This window comes from Aptenodytes patagonicus, chromosome 1 (assembly GCF_965638725.1).
Source record: "Aptenodytes patagonicus chromosome 1, bAptPat1.pri.cur, whole genome shotgun sequence".
Lineage (NCBI taxonomy): Eukaryota > Metazoa > Chordata > Aves > Sphenisciformes > Spheniscidae > Aptenodytes > Aptenodytes patagonicus.
In genome coordinates, this window is record NC_134949.1 from 45415083 (window position 1) to 45434289 (window position 19207).

Sequence of the window (19207 nt, forward strand, 5' to 3'; positions counted from 1 at the left end):
CACTAATACTACCCAAAATCCCCAATATATGCAAGAAATAGTGTCAAATTAGTACAGAGGTGGGGAAAAGAAAAGTACTGAAAGTAAGCTGAAACAATTGGGAAGTCTTTAAAGGAGGGCAGGAACATTAAAGAAAACTTTCTAACCAATTGAAACATTCTAGCAGAGAAAAAGAAAAATGTACATGGTCCGCAGATCTGGCTTACAAGTTAGTCATCCAGATAAAGTCTTACACAACTTTCATGACGCTGTCTATCAAATGTAGTCATGAAAAAGCTACATATGGACACATTCCTTAATTTCAAAAATTTCACATAAAAGTATCTACTAGCAATGGCTATTTTTCCTTGAAAAAAGAAACGTGGGAAATAGCTCATATGCTCCAATGCTTTGCTTTTTTTTTGCTAACTAGTTTATCCAATAAAAGATAGTCCATCTGTTTCTATCACATTTACTTATTTAGACCACAATGCTGCAGAAATGGTATCATCATATATTCTTGACTTAATCTTTTTTGCTTTCTACAGATGCAACGGGTACACACAGCTGCAATGCGTGCACGCCTGCTACACGCGCCATAAGGGTCTCTGCCCTCTCCCCCTGCCCCCTTCCACGGGTTTCTCAGCCAGATGAAAAGTCTGGTTGGCATCAACCTGAAAGACCTAATACAACCTCAGACGTCTTTGCTTGGGCTAGTTCAGAGCAAAGAAAGGTAAATAAGCAAGTACATTTGTACCCAGCAACGTAGCACTTGCTTTCCTCATCACTGGGAAGAGTGAGGGAAAGAGCAACAGCAAGAGGAAGGCCTGCTGTGGGTTTTTGGAGTTGGTTTTTTTTTTTTGTGGTATATGACCACATACCACATAAATAACTGAGAAATCACAGCCCATACGAAGGGTTTCAGAGATACTCTTACTTCATAAAGAAAGCTTTTACACTCACCCAAATATAGGGAAAGGAGCTAGGAGGAGAAACAGAAAGGAGGTGAAATAATCATCAAGTAAATCTGATGACAGTGATGTTATTAACTACAACAGAGGTGGCATACTGCAGAGGAAATCAAAGTTAAAAAAATATCCTGTAGGACCAAGTGCCATAAAGGGTAATACGGATTAAATAAGAAATGTTGGGGGTGGGGGGTGGTGGTGGTGGTGGTGGAATCTTTGAATTGCTTATGGTCTGTGGAAATGGAGAAGGAAAACAAACGTTCATGTTCCCTACCACTGAACAGTATGAAAAGGAAACCAACATCCCTGGTATCAGATTTTCCTTCTTTCAAGATCCAAAAAGCATAGCAGTGAGGCAATCTGCTGCTTGTATAGGAGTGTCAGCAGGGAGAAGGACAGCAAATTGGAGCATTACACATAACAATAAATCTCCCCTAGATCGTTGCTTCTCTCCCCTATTCGCTCTGCCATGAAATAATAAAAGGAAAACCAGCTGCAGACTGGTTTACTAGTAAAAACAAGAACAATGGTAGAAGGAACACGAGGAGAAAGTGTAAAACAAGACTAACGCAGAATATTGTAGCCTGTTAACCCATTTCATATTGCCCTTTCAATTAAGCCTTAGCAATAATACTGAAGGCAAACTGAGTGGAGGTACACTTAAGGGGGTTTTTTTTTTGTTTTTTTTTGGTTTTTTTTTTTGTTTTTTGTTTTTTTTTTTTTTAAAGAGTAAGGACACCAGACTACAGCAGTTAGCAAAGAAATTGTAAAATTGTCCCAGGCTATTGATTGCAAAGTACTTCTCCATTTTATTTTGTAGAAAGAACCTTACAGTCAACTACATACGTGGCAAAATATACACAGGAACCTAATTTTATAAAGGCAAACGCCAAGAACAGTAAAAAGCATCTCCAAGTGATATTTTATCTACAGTTGTAAAATATCTGACACAGATACGTTTAGTCTAAATACTATCAACCAGTAATTAATTACGTATTTTGTGCTAGAATTTAACTTCAGATAGTGGTGAGAAGGAAAAAAGAATATCTCACGGGGTTAGCTCTGAACAATCAGCAGTGGAGATAGGATTCATTTACCTGATAGAACTCCTCGTGAGTGCCTCTCAGTTTGTGGTAGTATGAGCACAGGGGATTCACATGATGCTCATGTGCATAAGTATTTCCATGCCTGAGGACTAAATTAAGGTCTGTCTAACCACAAGGTACCTTTGAATAATTGAAAGTAACCTTAAAATTCAGAAGTCTGGTCTTTTAGAATTCCTAGAACAAACTAGTATTTTTATGGTATAAGCACCGGGGCTTTTTTGTACGGTTGGTTTTTTTTTTTTAAACCCAGAAAATTGTGTGCTTTATGTCTACTCTTTACTAAGACACTCTCTGAATTCTTTTTTAAAGGAGTACTGGCAAGTTCATTGCACCATAAATCCCTAGTGTCAAAATTGAAGTCCTCACCATGTTCTCAAGTCTGTATAATGTCATTGTGGTTTTTGAGAGTTCATGCTGAAGAAATTTCTCTCAGGCTCTCCAAATATTCAAGGCAACTGTCTCTCTTAGTTAGGCTGGCTACCTTTGGCAAACAGCATAACACAGAGGACCTCTGACACTGTCTTATACTAGAGTTATGTCAGAATTGAGTTATCTTTAAAAACATGAAAACTTTTGTTAAAAATACCCTTTTGATTATACATATTTTTCTCAACATGTAATATAAAAATCTAACATTAAAATGGCTTTTCAAAGGTCTGTGTATAGTAAGTTCTATTTCTTAACTATGTGAAGATTCATTTGCCCATATAAATATTGTAAATATATGTAAGCAAAGAACACAGGTTTATGAAAGTTCTCTCTGAACCTTACAGCATGCCAAATCAGGGAATTTTATTCTTTCTTTTTTTGCCAGTAAGAAGTTGGACAGGAAAGCAATGATCTAAAGCATACATAAAAAATTAAGCAATGGACACAAGCTAACGTTCAGCAACGAATTGTTTTCAGAAAAGTCACAATATTTAGAAAAGGCTATAAAAATAAGACAGAATTGTTTCTAAATAACAGAATGTCATTGCTGCAGGAGCTCTTGGAGACCGGAATATACTGTTACCTGCCTCCAGATATGACATATCCTCATATGTGCCATAAGCCTGTGACCATAACACTCATGGTGACTGGACTTCAAGATATCCCTCTTCCACTCCCTGTTATTCTAGGATGGCATCTGAAGCTAAAAAGCCATCACTGCCTCACTTCATTTTGTGAGAAGTCTCCCTTCAACTTCTACTAAGGCAGGTGCCAGCTGTTGCTCTATAAAATATGGATGTATTTGGTCAGTTGCTCTGACTTTTGGTCAGTCAACTGCTGATATGGCAGCTGAGATATGAAAGCTTTCCTGTACTTCATATGCAATATACAGAATTTCGATGGTATAAATCACTTTAGAAATATTTTGGAAATACAACATGATCAGTAGGAGTACCGATTTTAAAACCTAAGTTATGTTTAGACTCTCTCTGAACAAAGATAATTCCTATGAATAATACATATATAGAAAAATCAACACGAGGAAGAGTAGGAAAGAAATGCCACATAAAGTTTAAAAGCTTTTAAAACAGTTTCTTTTTTGTTGTGTTTTTTTTTTAAGCTTTTAAAACAGTTAGGCAGACACATTGGAAAATGTTGTCCCAAATCCCAGGGAAAAAAAGATTATTTTTAGCTCTGTAGTGATGGAGATGTTCCTTCCGACTTTGAAAAGCTGGCCATGAAGGCCAGATCATCAGGGGAGAGACAGAAATACTGTATATTTCTCAGGTCAAATAAATTTGTCTGAATTCTGTAGTATAGAAATACTAAAAAGGAAAGAAAATAATCATGAAAGGAAGCTAAATTACATATGTCACTTGACTTTATGAAAGTAAGAGTAAAATGTAATGCTGCAAAGAGTAATGTTTACTGATGCTGTTTGAGATGTAAGAATAAATGAATAAGTTACCAGAGGATGCTTTTTACTACAGTGTAGAGTTCTTCCACCCCATTCCATTCAAATGCCTCATGCAAAAGGTTTAAAAGAAAGTAAATGAGATTAGCACAGATACATAGCTGTGCGATAGCCCAATCACAAGTGACAACTAAACAAGCAAAAGCAATATGATCATCATCCATATAATCAGCACACAAAACAGAATGTGAATAAGCTATGCCAAAAATAACAGCATTACACCTAAGCTGTCACAGTCATTTCTAAGCGGTTGGTTGCCTCTTTACATTTGAAGGCTATGCTACTTCTCTAGGTCGTTCCACATCTTTTGGTCTGTGTCAGGCAATAATCTCATAATCATTAGAGGTCTCCTTTTCAGTTACTCTGAATTTTCTCCAACCTCTAATCAACTATCAAAGCCAATGTTCTCTCAACTGAAATATTTCTTCCCCACCCCAATACTGATGTAAAAATAGCTACCTTCTCCAGCACTTTTCTCTCCAAACATCCTCACTTTCTTGCTCTTTCTACCAAGCCATCAAAAGACTCCAGCTTTTATTACTACTTTAAAGATCTGGAATAACTGCTTCCTGATCAGCTTCCAGCTCTTATTCTTATTTCTGATGCCTGTAATCATCTGTCACACTTCACGCATTTTGCAAAATGGGGTGTGGGGGGGAAGGTTTACTTGGTGGGCGGGCATTTTTCTTCTTGTTGCTGGTCCCTTCAGAATGCCTGCCTATTTCTCTTTTACACAATTAGAAGAGTTTCTGAGAGAAACTGTTCTCCGAGAGAAACAGTTTCTGAGAGATAAGGAGAGAGAAATCAGCTTCTTTATTCTAAGGGCAAGTTAGCCACCCAAACCAAGTTATACATGCAAACCCTGCCCCTGTTTGCCTTGACTAACTCCTTTTTCTTAGTAGTCTCACCAGCCTACCATTAGAAATGACTGTCCTGGCAACTCCTTGCAGTAAATCATCCAGCAAAGGTCAGTCAGCCAATGCTGTCAGGTAGCACAGTGCTTGGAGTGTAAAACTCCCCTGCAAAGGTAATGAGACTTTTAAAGCAGTGTTTTAACAGGCTTGATATGTAGAAGTATATAGGGGTTTCTATTAGGTGGAAAGGAAAAGTTTTTATGACCGAAAGACAAACTAATTTATATGAAACAGACAAAGAGCTGATTTCCTGAAAAATTAAAGATCTGACTGAGAAGTCTAGTGATTTATCATGTAAATAATGCATAAGTAATGCAGCTTTTCAATATAATAATACACCTATGCTATAGTGTTGAGCACTAAGTATTCATAGTCACGCAGACATACTCAACTATTAAGCAGAACAGTACTTACAAAATATTTGCCTAGACTCTTTCAGAGAGAATATTGCATACTCTCCCAGACTCACTCCTTCAATTCACAAAGACTTCTAATCCCAGCTGCAGCTTTTATCCATACTTCCTTTCACTCTGAAAACTCCTCACCTTCCCAGGTGTGTCAAGCCATCAATCTTCATTAAGTCCCCCTCAGCACAGGCTTCTTTAATTAGCTTTATCAATATTAATCCAGAAAGGGATGATTAGAAAGCCAGAAAGATATCTGCACTGCTTGGAAACACATCTGGTTATCAAATGTATTTTGTGTCTGAAGTGTATTATTTCTCTAATTCGGAATGCGAATGCTTTGGGGCAACAATCACGTCTCCCACTATTTTTTATACATCATGCATTCTGACTGCACTCAGTAAACAGCAAAACAAAAAGTCCTTACAGCAAACTTTCTCTAAGTTACAAACACCCCTTTGATGGTTGGTGTTCAATCCTTACTAAGTCCTCTTTTAAACTGGTGCTTCTGATGAGGGCTACATGTGTCCCACCTTCGCTCCATTCTCTGCCATTCCACTATGCTGCTAGTTAAAAGGAAAGATTTTTTATCTATTCATTCAAAACAAAGGAGCACATGTGATATAAATTAATAAGTTAAAACTGAAATGGAAAGTTTTCTTCTGCAGTTTTCTACTGACCATACAAAGTGATCAGAAAATCAAAAAATAGTCAAAAAAAAGGAACAGATTCTGATGAATCACTGCTCTGAAAGAGACCTGTTACTTTTATTATACTATTTCATTTTAATTTTATTTGATCTGCACTCTGAACATTTTAGCCCACTGTGTTTGCTTTGGCAAAACACCTTTTAATCCTCCAGGATGCAATGTCTATAATTGCTGTCAATGTTTTAACAGATTTTAGTATTTATTGACTACTGGCATTTGATTTAATTATTGGAATATGTTAGTGTTATGAGTAAGAAGAAAAAATGTGATTCTTAAATAAGCTGAAGTATAGAATCATAGAATCATAGTCATAGAATCATTGAGGTTGGAAAAGACCTCTAAGATCATTGAGTCCAACCGTTGACCCAACACCACCATGTCCACTAAACCATGTCCCTAAGCGCCTCATCTACTCGTCTTTTAAATACCTCCAAGGATGGGGACTCCACCACTTCCCTGGGCAGCCTGTTCCAATGTTTAACCACTCTTTCAGTAAAGACATTTTTCCTTACATCCAATCTAAACCTCCCCTGCCGCAACTTGAGGACATTTCCTCTCGTCCTATCACTAGTTACTTGGGAGAAGAGACCGACACCCACCTCACTACAACCTCCTTTCAGGGAGTTGTAGAGAGCGATGAGGTTTCCCCTCAGCCTCCTCTTCTCCAGGCTAAACAGTCCCAGTTCCCTCAGCCACTCCTCATAAGACTTATTCTCCAGACCCCTCACCAGCCTCGTTGCCCTTCTCTGGACACGCTCCAGCACCTCAACGTCCTTCTTGTAGTGAGGGGCCCAAAACTGAACACAGTATTCGAGGTGTGGTCTTACCAGTGCCGAGTACAGGGGCACGATCACTTCCCTACTCCTACTGGCCACACTATTTCTGAGGTATATTATAAGGCAAAATACCCCCAGCTGTTTAATACATGTAAAAAGTAATTATATAGAGCTCCGAGTTCCTCATAAAATGTACCATTATTTATCTAGGAGAAAAAGGTCTTTGTTGCACTAGGACTATCAGACTGTTTTACCTGTCCTGGCATACGTATCTGTTTCCACATGCCTAAAATATTCTAGTTTACTATTCTGTGGGGAAAGGAACAACTGTGCTGGTAAAACCGACCTTACTACAGGTAGGACCAGTGCGGTATACTTGTTATAAAAAGATGGTAAAAACATGAAACTAGTTAAGGAGTTTTAATGGTACAGTTATGTATCTTGGAGTAAGGAAGAGTTCCCTTATTAGCAGGTTATAGGTATCATAGTGACGTATGAAATATTAAAAAAAATAAAGGCACCAAGTAGGGACAAATAGGCTTTGTATTTTACTAGTGTTTACAACTTGCAGTTACAAATGTCAGCAAAAAGTTTAAAAATAGAAACAGTGCGCTTCCAAGGAGAAACACCCTGATTTACACTGCACTTAAATGCTTAGCTTTCATGTCTTCAGTGTAACAGAAATCCATGCTGAAGTGCTTTGTCAAGCAGGAACCCTCCTATGCATACAAGGCATCTTTGAGGATAAAAATAGTCATTCCCCAGGCCAATTTGCCTCTGATAAAACTCCATTAACTTCAGAAGAATTATAGCAATGACTTGTTATACGTTTGAATTAAAAGATATGGCATGGAAATTACTGTAGAATATTCTCCAATATAGGCCAGAAATAGGCAATGAATTTTGAACCATCAAAATATTATTTTCATTATATTCATTACATTCATAAATGTTCATTATAAGTGAAGGAGATACTTTAATGGTGGACATTTAAGGTATACAAACATCAGAAGATTAAATGTCTTCCAAAGCAACTTCAATCCTTCACAATTTGCATATAAGCATTTCTGAAAACATTCCATTTTATTGAATAATTCAATTTCCATGGCTGTTATGGAACCTGAAATAAATATCAGCATGAAATAATGACTTTATTTGAAAACAAAATACTTATTCTCAGTATCTTATTTTGGGGGGTCCAGCAGGCACCACTTTAAAGGGACACAGTTTATAGCAAGAAATGAGAGCACATTGTGTCTCCTATCAGCATCTTAGACTCATTCCTATTTCTTGCTCCAGTTACACATGGTAGATGGTGCATGAGGTTCAGCCACAGGTTCAGGCATCCCAATTTGTCTTTAAATGTACTAAGTACTATTTCAGTAAGGAAAATCTTGTATTTGGGGTATCTTGACAAATTATCCTTCAAACATTGTGGAAAAATATTTTCTTCCTCCAGTCTGACCATGACCATTGGTTGGATATAGATGAAAATTATTGCTAGTCCAAAATGGCAAATAAAAGTAGAGACATTGGATTCCTCAGGTAACTCATTACTTCATACACTTACAGGGACTTTTATATTGCTTTTTGATAAAAACAGAATGAATCATACCGACTTAAAATTACACAGGAAACAGCACAATGGGTTATGAGTTAGATGGCAAATAATCTGATGTTGGTCTCTAGTATGTACAAATTTTTTTTTTTCCCAAACCAAAATATTAGCCTTTGTATAGTCGTTTGTCTGAAAAAGAAACGGGTGATGAAGTGAAGTTCCATAAAAATACATGTTTTTTTTATACTGGTAATGTAGAATCTCTCTCTCTCTCTCTCTAGATATGTATATTTTGTTCATAATACGAATAATAAGACTATTCAAAGTGATTTCAGATAGGACTGGAAAAAATGTTTCCAATATAGTTCTACACATAACAAAATAGAACTCTGAAAAAAAAAACCTTGCATAGGAATAATCCCAAATATTTGTTTTGATAGATTTTCTCTAAAACATCTCATAGTTTGGAACTGAGAAGAAGTGCTAGATTAACTGGATCATTGACATGCAATAATCTCTTTATTTTCTTTTTCCTTTGAAACTTGTCTTACAGATTTAAATAATTAATATGATTTCATTATTTCACATTAAAAAATTACACTGATACATGGCAAAATGGCCATGTCTGGGGTTTTGCATATTCTTGGATTACTCTACATACTCATTAATTGTTTCTCATGTTTAGTACTTGTCTTTGTTTCACTAGTTTTATCATTGGAACATTTTTTGTCCGCTTTCTCTATTTTAAAATTCCCCTTAGCCTTCATACATGAGAATTGGCCATGTAGTTGTCAATGAGAAGGACATATGCCTTGCTTTATCATCTCATAAAACTGCTTTTGTAGTCAGTCAGAGTTCGGAAGCAATTATTGAATATATTACCACTTTTATTGTGAATTAATATATTACTGTTGGAAGCCCTCGTGCTTCAATCAGAGGACAGTGCTTGTGAATATAGAATTTAAAACGGTGCTCTGGCTGCCCTGTAATAGAGAATCATAGAGCTAGCCACCTAGCCCACCACCCTCTCGGCACTGTATCCTGTCTCAAATGTAAGTTATTTCTCCTAAAAATCCTTAAAAGTTTCCAGTTCTTGAGACTCCTTGACTGATTCCCTTTATATCTGAAGCTACATTTTATATATTTGAAGATAATAATTCTGTGCCCATTAGTCTTTTGTTCTCTAGGCTTTCAGCCTACATTTTGAAAATTCTTCTCAGAGGTTATGTTCTCTAGATTTCTGTTTGTTTTTATTGCTATCTTCTGAATTCTTCTCAAGACAGTCCACATCTCTCTTCAAGCGTGGGACCCAAAGCTGGGTCCAAGACTTCAGCTGAAGCCTTACCAGTGCCGAGGAAGGTCCAGGAATATTTCACGTCCTGCAGGTTCTAGTTCTGTTTAGCTATCCCATCACGGCATTTGCCTTTATACTGTTGATCCATGATATTTTTAGCATCCCCATTAATCCCCAGATCCATTTCTGCAGAATTATTACAAACCTGTTTCCCATATTATGTAGGTGCTATGTTTGTTCATTCCAGCCTTCTCATACCTTGTATGAATTTTTAAAAAATAACTATGAGGTTTTATCAGAGAGCTCTTTCCATACCAAGAGATGAATTTTATTCCTACTGGAGTTAGGACCCTACCTCTGTCACTGGCAATCACATCAAACTAAGTTATCTTCAGTGTAGGTCCTACCCTCTGAATAATTCTGCTTGTTGTTCATAAGACACTTAATCCATTTCATCTTCCCCCTTTGTGATTTATAGTAGAACCTTATCTGAATGAATTGCGAGTTTTTCCTACTTAGTATTCTAGCAGATGATAACAACCTTTTTCTACATTGCCCCATTAACCACCTACATGTATGAAATTTTATGAAAAATCATATACTTCCAACCTAGGGGTTGTGGTCAAATGCATCTCTTGGCTTCCTTTTTTTAATCTTTCTCACTAAAGTAGAAATCCATTGGTCAAAGACACTCATGCTTTTACATGATATAGTCTATTTTTGCCCATCAGCTCCTGAGCTGAGAAAACCAAAGATCACTTGGCAATACCACCTGCACAGCCACACTTTCATCTCCACAACGTATCTTTCTTTCCGAGCTATGAAGCTTATCAAGGACTCAAGGACTGATGAGAACACCAACCTTTCTTGTCCCAAAGTTTTGTCATCATTTTGGGTTTGCTTAGGATAAATAACCTCCTGCAGTATAATAACCTCCTGCAATAATTTGAGGCAGCAGATGAACTTTGGTAATCCTTTACTAACACCTTGGACTCAAGTTTCCCCAGAGGTACATCAGGTGTAGTCAACAGATCCTGCTCATACTGTCAGGAGGGGCTCATCTATTGTCACTCACTGCTGGCTGTTTCAGATGGGAAACCATCAGTACTGAGAAGAGGTGCACATAAGCTACCCCCCTGCCGAATGGCAAGCTCCTTCTTCACTGTTCTGCCGCTGCAGAACTTCACACCTGCCCAGCTTCTTTCCTTTAACATCCCTGCATGCATCCTCCACTGAGATCATCTTGATCTCTAACGCTGTTCAGTCCCACCTTTGCAGCTTCCCTACCTGCTTCCTAATAGATTTCCCAATCGGCACTTTATTCACTGGGAATTCTGCCTTTCCTGGCCTTCACTTGTGGGGAAATCAGGCTATTGTCCTTACAGATCAAGTGACGGACTGGGATGGCAGCAAGTGGTTGCCAGTGGTCACAGATCTGGGTAGGAGAATATCTGATAGTAGCAATAATTGCATCTTAATTCCCATAGCAGATGATCTTTGCCAGGATTTTTTGAAATAATTTAAAAAATTCCTTTAAAGCTTTTCTGTTTGTGTAAGTTGGCCTCTTTGCAAGTTTCTGTATTTGCTAGCTTTTAAATTTCTCTAGCCTAAGTGATATAGCTTAGAAGCTTTATTGTCATAGAGCAGAAATTTTAATGTACCTAGTTGAGGTCCCGACTACAAAACATGTGTGACCTTACCTGTTCAGTGACCTGGCATCCACCTGCAAATGAAAGTGACTCACAGTGCAATCTGCAGTCTGTTCCAGGCACAAAAAGCTAGACCCAAAAAGCTCCTTGTTGTTTTTTTTGTTTTGTTTTGTTTTGTTTTAAATCAGAATAATTCCATGTTGAAATCCCTAATACTTTCCTACAGCAGATGTCTTACAAAGTTTGGAATTTTGTGAAATCATAATTAAAAGCCATTCACTCTTTTTAGAATTTTTGCCTTTTTTTTTTTTGGTGGAGTAATAAATATTCATAGTTAATACTTCTCATTACTTCTATTTTACCATTATTTTCTTTTGAGATGTTTCATTTATACTTGATAATGAGTCTCCATTTATGATTACACCCTGTCACCATTAATAATATTTCTATTTCTTAAAGATTAACTAGCTTGATTTCCCTTACTGCTTATTAAAAAAAAAAAAATTACTATGTACTGAGCCATTGCTTTATAGAAATCAATTTATGGTATAGTAGAACAGTTTCCTTTTGAACCAAATTTTTTGTCTCATAAAAATATATATACATAAACTACTTTCTGTAAAATGTATAAACTCATTTTAGCATTCTTTCATTTTCAGGTTCTGGAGTGGTTTTTTTTAACTCTTAATTTTCACTATTAGCTTTTTCATAATTTTGCTATCAGTGTAGGTAAACAGATTAATGCAACTTTGGTCATATAGTTTCAATTATGGCATGACACTAACTTTTATCTTCTCTGGCAATGTCTCATTTTTCCAAGATTGTTCGAAGAAGAAAATGAATGGCACAGAAAAGTTCTTGGACTGTTCTTTCAATCCTCTTGAGAGGAAGTAGCTTAGAAGTATTTAATAACTTCTTTCAGCACCTATTCTAAGCATTGCAGTAATGCAAAATATTTCTGTGTTGCCGTACAATGCAGTCAGGTTATTATTTTTTTCCCCCAAGAGTATAGTAATCATTCAGTACTGATACCACAAATGAGCTGAAATCTATGTTGACATCTTTTTCCTAAATACACAAGAAGTTATTCCAGCTTCAGAATGGATGTTAAACTTTGACACACTTAAGTCTCAGAAAACAGTCCAGTCTTCATGTTTTCCGTGTTAGCCGTGCTGCCTAACTCTTACTGTAGGTAAGTTTTACCTGAGGTATCCTCTAATTGACTATGCTGATTTGGGATCACCTGTTCTGGAAACCTAGGGAAGCTCTGCTTCGATGTCTGTGTAGACTTTACCACGTGTGTATCTCCTGGGAAGTCCAAAAAAATAGGCATGATTAATATGGTGATTTCCTGAAAGTACTGCTTAAGTTTTACCTATATAATTGTTGCGACTATCAGTCACGAAGTGGAAACTAAAATGTAGGATCTACTCTGACTGACTGAAACTGAACCTTGATCTCCTCTATTGTAAGAGGGTGCAAACCATCACCTCAGCTTATTGTTCTCCATCCCTACTGCTGAAGTTGAAGGAATATTTTCTAAATGAATGCTTAGAGTCTGGGCTTAAGCTGAAGTACTTTATGAAGTGGGGACTTCACAAACTAAGGAGGAACTGATGGTGGGCACTAAGGTAACAGTAGAAAGGTAGAGAGCAGCTAGTGCAGAGGATGTGAATTAGAGTGCACTTGGTTGATCTGGTGTCAATATAGCCTCCTGTTAACTTCCTAGCCAGTATGCTTTCATTACATTTCATTTCATTATAAGGAGCAAAAATTAGTAAGCACAAGCCTTTAATTCAGCTTAACAAGACCAACTTAAATTGTTTTGATTATGCAGCATAGAAGTTTTCTGGACATAATATTCTAGAAACTTTTCATATAAAATTATAACAATGTGTTACTTTGGCTTTCATTCCTCTTTCATTAATGTTTAAATACACAGATTTATTAAAGGACAGATATTCTTATTTCCACTTAGTTCTGCTTATGAGTAATGAGCCCAATGGCTCAAAGCAGAAGGCATAGCTTGTAAAAAAAGTGGAAAATTTGAGATTTTTAGCTAAGCAGTGTGGTTGTATTTAAAAGCACAAGTGAGTGGGTTGTTCACTGTTTTAACAAAATTTCACAGATGTGTCGAAGAGTAAGATTTTGCAAGGAAGAGGAAAGTAGCTGAACACTATTTATTTACTGTATGTTTCTCAACCACATAGTTTACTTAAAGAAAAATGCACACATAAAATAAACCACAAAACATGTAAAATTAATGCTTGCAGTGCAAGTGCATCCTTGTAAATTGGATTGCCTATAAAATAAATAAGTAATGATGAGTGTTATTTTTTATAAGTATGATTTATGCCACTGTTCATCACATGCCATTAGACAAAAACGCTCAGAGATCCAAGCAGCAGCTCTACTCATTTCAGCTGTCTGCCAAATGTTATGTTATGCTTGCACTTTAATTTAATAACTGTAAAGCAAGAGAGGAAGATATGCAACTTATTTTTTATCAATCTGGAAAACAAAGGCTTACTTTCTAAACCTTGTTTCTAAATCAGATATTCTCTACCCTTTTTCCTCTTTCAGCCTTAAGTGGCAAATACTTAGCCTAAATTCTGTATACCTGTTTCATATTGAAAGAGTGCTAAATAAGTAAAATGCTTTTCATTTTTCTCTGTATGAACACGGACATGAATTTGAAGAGTATCTACAGGTAGCACAGAGGAAAATTACTTTTTCTAGTTTTTAGGTCTGTCCTCCACTTATGGACTATTTTGGCAGCAGTTTTTGCATATATACCTTTTTGCATGTATGTGCCACTACACCTTGCTCTTCTGTATGTGACATACAAAGGATCACTCAGCAGGATACAGCATCCTTTATTGTAGCATTACACAAAAAAAAACCAAGAAAAGTTTGTCATAAGCTGTGGTTCTAACTCAATACCCTATCAAAGAGCAAGGACCTGCCCATTTGCATTTCCTTTCCATTTAAACAAGCTCATTTTTTTATATTAGTTTTAGTAGGCAGACAATATTCTAAAGAGAACTCCCATAAAATATTCACGTTACAAAAATCTTGCACCTGATTATTTCTCATATTGATTGTGTGATCCAATGAAAAATAACATTTTATACCTTTTCATGAACCTTTTGCCCTGGCTCCATTCCTTCAATATGCTCTGATTCGGCAGACCCTTCACCAGCTGCCATTTTCCTTTGGATGTGTGCATTTTGTTCACGCAAAGCTACAATCTGCAAAAGAAAGAAAATAAGTGGTCAATATACATAAGAAACCCAAAAACTACTGAGCAGACAATTTGTTAAATCTATTAACATTTCGATCATGTATTGGCCATTTGTAGCATTTGCAAAATTATGTCTATACATGCAGAGAGGTTTAAAAAACAAACAATAATGACTAAAGGCCATTAAGGATACAAAGGAACCTATAAATGACAGGATAGTCAACATCGTCTTGTTTTATCTTCTATTCCTTACTTTGTGCTAGGGTACTTTTTTTTTCTTAGCTTGAAAGGTGAAAGAGCTGTTAGGCATTGATTTTGTAACACGGCAAGACCAAGACTCGTTCTTTGATATAGACCACCATGGATGCCAAACTGGCATTATAGGAAAACAGTGGCAAAAGGCTATGAATCGAAACCAAGTGATGTAAAACGAAGTGCTAGCTTTCTGTCAACTTCCCATCTGTTAGTAACCGCAACATACGTTTTAAGTGGTTTTTGTTAAGAAAAACATGTACGTGTTGTTAAGAAAAACAAGTCCTCTGATGTGGTATTCATTGACTATTTTAGTGCATATACAAGTAGGTTTTATTGTATTAAAAATATTGTTTTATTTTTTGGTAGTGATATTAAAAATCCCATGCAGCTACTGGAAAATAAGCTGCTTTCTCTCCAACTTTGTAGCTTACTCTCAAACAATACACAGGATTGAAAGATTCAGGTCCTAAAAAATTTTTACATGGTATACCATGATAAGCTGGAAAATCTGGCTAATATAAAACTTATTTATTTTGATAAATTGCACAGTTAGATCTCTCTGTACCGTTCTGCTTTCATGAGCACATATAATAAATGATTTACTGAATGGATAGCACTGTGTATTAAACACAGTAGAACACTGGTAGGATGCATAGATGCCGTTTTTGGAAAGCTGGTGTAAATTTAAAGGCTTCTATCATTGTATTGTGTCTGCATAAATCCTGACTCAGAAACACCCTAAAACACTGTCCTGTCCTAGAATACAAAAGCGTGGGGTAGGAGGGAAGATTTACAGCAGTACTACCTGGTAAGTGTGTACAGCAGCCAAGATTTTGTGGGACATTTAATTTAATTTAATTTAATTTAATTTAATTTTTAATTTAATTTTAATTTACATTAAAACATATTTACTTTGACCTGAATAATTTAGTTTGGAAAAAAGTTTTTTCAAATGTGTTTTTTAACTTACATTTAAGTTCTGAGTGTAAAGACTATTTGAATCAGCTCTTACCAGCATTTGAGATCTCAGGGACACGCCACTTTAAACAACTCTTCCTTAATATAAATGTTGAAAACTGTTGTGATATGAGTCAGGCTGATTCACTGCTCACTAAATTCCAAGTTACAGCCCTTGTAGAACTTGTGTGACTCCCACCGATTTCAGTGCCAAGACCGAGACTTGAGGGGAACATTTCACTCAAAGAAATTATAGGAAAATATAAAAGAGTGGGAATTAAAACCACCTGAGGCAATCTGTGTCTTTTGGGGTTGTACAAATACACTGAGCTTTAAAACATTTTGCTTAAATAAGAGAATTAGGTCAGTCTTAAATAACAGAAAAAGGTCTTTATAATCTCATTAGCATAGATTCCCTTTGTACACAGTAATCGGCAATTTAATAATTTTTTTCTCTTAATAGCTTCACTCATTTCTTTTCCTTTATGGTTCAAATGGTTCTCAAATCAAAACTAAAGAATTTATAGTTCCCACCAAGCAAAATTAGCCATCAATTAGTGCTAAAAGTGACTTTCAGGTAGATTAAGGGAGATATTTCAAAGTATATATTATAAAATTATGATTTATGGAGAGTAATTATACATCATGTGAAACAAACATAAAATCACAGGATATGTTAACTGGCAGCCAACAATAGATCTGGATTTTCATATTATAATCTTTCATTGATCCATTAAAATGCAGACTTCACTATGCCTTCATTTTGAATTATCATCTGTGTCTAAGACAAATCTTTAATTGTCCTTTAGCTCAATAAGAAAATTGGATAAACACTACTGCAAAATTTTATCATTTCATCACATATTCCATAATAGTTTATTTTTTCTTAGCATCTGCTGGTCTTTAGATATCCTAGGATCATCACTTTCTAAGTAAATAAATACATAATAGTAAAATAAAATTAAATTATCCCTTCAAAGTGAAAGGCAAATGAAAAGAATACAATATTGTGTATCATTACTTTGGGGGATTCACTTGATTTTTGAATGTTTGGGAACAATTTCTTTGCAAAAAATCCATCATTGTTAAAGCTTATTGTTTCAAAGGTTTTATTACTGTAATGAATGCAGAGTAGCTATATACAGCAACAACATGGAGTTTGAAGTCTGGCACGTCTTAAAAGTTTCAGGTCTAGGGTAGTCGTCAGATAACAGATCTAAGTTGTGAAGAACAACAGGGCTAACTTGTTTTCATACTTGTTCTCTCTTCTTGATTTAATGAATAAATTAAGGCAGAATTAATGCTCCTAAGGAAGCACGGAAACTCTCCTGTGTCTTACAAATAAACATGAATTTTTACTTTTCGGTTTGTTGACGCAAAAGGTTTTTAATTGTTATCACACTCATGTTTATTACTTACTTATTTCTTATTTAACTTGAACTTTCAATAATGTGCAAATTATTTGCAAATGTGCTAATTTAATCACTGAACAATTTCTGTAACTTTCTACACAGGTAGCCAAAACACGCCTGAATGGATGATGATGATGATGATGAAATAGGTGAAGACACAGACTAAATTTTTTCCTAGGTAGCCTCTGAATCTTCTTAAAATTCTAATGATCATCACAACAGCAGACAGCGATAATAGCGCAGATCTAGGTAAGAAACGGATTGTTCAATATTTAGATAAAACTCAGTACTACTACTTTTGAGAAATACCTATTTCTTACATTGATGCTTTTATGTTTAGGATATCCAGCTTAACATATCTACCACAAAACATGTCTACAGACAGCTTTCCAAGTACCTACATACTGTTTCACCCTCTAAGGTAAAAATTCTTGATTTAATTCTTAATGGTTTTCATGCTAAATTCTCTTTTGAAAAAGTAAAGGGTAACATTCTTGAGGATGGAGTCATACCTGCTAAAACCAAAACAAAATCAAAAAAATTAAAAGACAGATTAATAGAAAATAAATGTGCATAAATACCGTTGTTGTATTTACCATTGCTGTACCCAAAACTGGACAATCAACCTAAACATTCAAGTCCAAACAATACCTGCTAAAATATGATCAAATATATCATGTAGTTTTTTTCTTATCAACTTCTGATTGTGGACCTCAAACAATTAGATTCCTTTTTGAAACTGCTATCACAGACATTATTTTCCTATTTAGCATATTTGTCAAGATTTGACCTGGACCACAGCAACATATTTCAACGTGATTCTAAACTGAAGTGAGTGTAAAATTGCAGAGATGTTAGTCTCTCCATAGTTAAGTCTAAAGATAGCTTCCTGTTGCAAGTCTAAATTTGGCTCCCTGCTAACTTTGCCAAGCTCAGTCAGCTGAACTGAAACGTTGTTTTTTGATTGAGAAAAATGAAACAATGGTTGTGAATTTAAGAAGATTAAAATGTAGAGTATTACTTTTCTAGTTGGACCTTTCCAACTTCTATGGCTTAAGCCCATAAAAATATCCTATAACCTTAAAAAAAGCTCCTTTAGCTTGTTCTTTTCTCACAGGCATGTTGATCTTCAACATTCTTCTCACTTTTGTAGTCAGTTTTTGTGACTGAAAAGGGAGAGTTTTATAACACTGAAACTTTTAGGAACTTCCATCTACTTAGATTCTGTTTGCTGGATTTCAGAGGTGCATAGAAACAAGCGGTACAATTTCTAAAGCCCCACTCTGCCATAATCATTCTGAACACAACCTTACACAACTTCTAGATTTTTGTCTCAACTCTAAAATCTCTTCAACTTTCCTAAAGCCCAGCTTTCTGAATTACAGTTTTGGTAAACATCCCTATTATATTACCAATATAAATTCCCTCCAAAATCTTAGCAGGATTTGTGTGCGCTATTTACAGACATCACTGAATCGTATGTTTTTTATGAAGGTAGGATTCAAGAATTCAGATTCAGAATTACAACTGGTCTTCATTTCCATAAATGACCAAAGCTACATCTCATGCCTGTACACTTGAAAATAGTAGTCTGAATTCAGGTGTTAAGAGAATATTAATTTCAAATATTAAAATACACCATAGAACAGGATATTAATACATAAGCCAGAACTGATCTGAAGAAGTACCTGATGTTATAGAACCATACCCATCACCCATGCTAGTGAAAAAGGACAATGTAATAAGAAAATAGTTTCATAATGAATAAAGATTACACAAGACTATAAATCAGTAAGCAATAGCATAAATTCCACCTATTTAGCAAGAGAAACAGTCTGATTACTATCCGTAGTAGGACACCAAGACATAAAAATCAAAGAAATAAAAGATCACATTGGAGTTGCAAAAACTGCCAAACTGTGAAGGATAACCAAAAAGGAGATGAAAAATCAGCACACAAAAAATGGCAACATTTGAACTAGGCTCATTGGGCAAAATAAAAATAAACTGGAACACACAAACTATTAATGAAGATGCAACGGATTTATTCATGGTGCCAACTCTCTCACAAGACATAA

At 35.7% G+C, this 19207-nt stretch overlaps 1 protein-coding gene across 7 annotated transcripts in view; it reads right to left on the bottom strand.

Annotated features, from left to right (window-relative positions):
• The window catches only part of PPFIA2 (PPFI scaffold protein A2), a 356055-nt gene that overhangs the window by 75753 nt on the left and 261095 nt on the right, over positions 1-19207 (bottom strand). For all 7 annotated transcript variants that reach the window (XM_076333728.1, XM_076333719.1, XM_076333708.1 and 4 more), the window contains one exon: positions 14396-14512. In XM_076333728.1, the coding sequence (XP_076189843.1) occupies positions 14396-14512 (117 nt within the window). The remainder of the gene's footprint in view (positions 1-14395; positions 14513-19207) is intronic.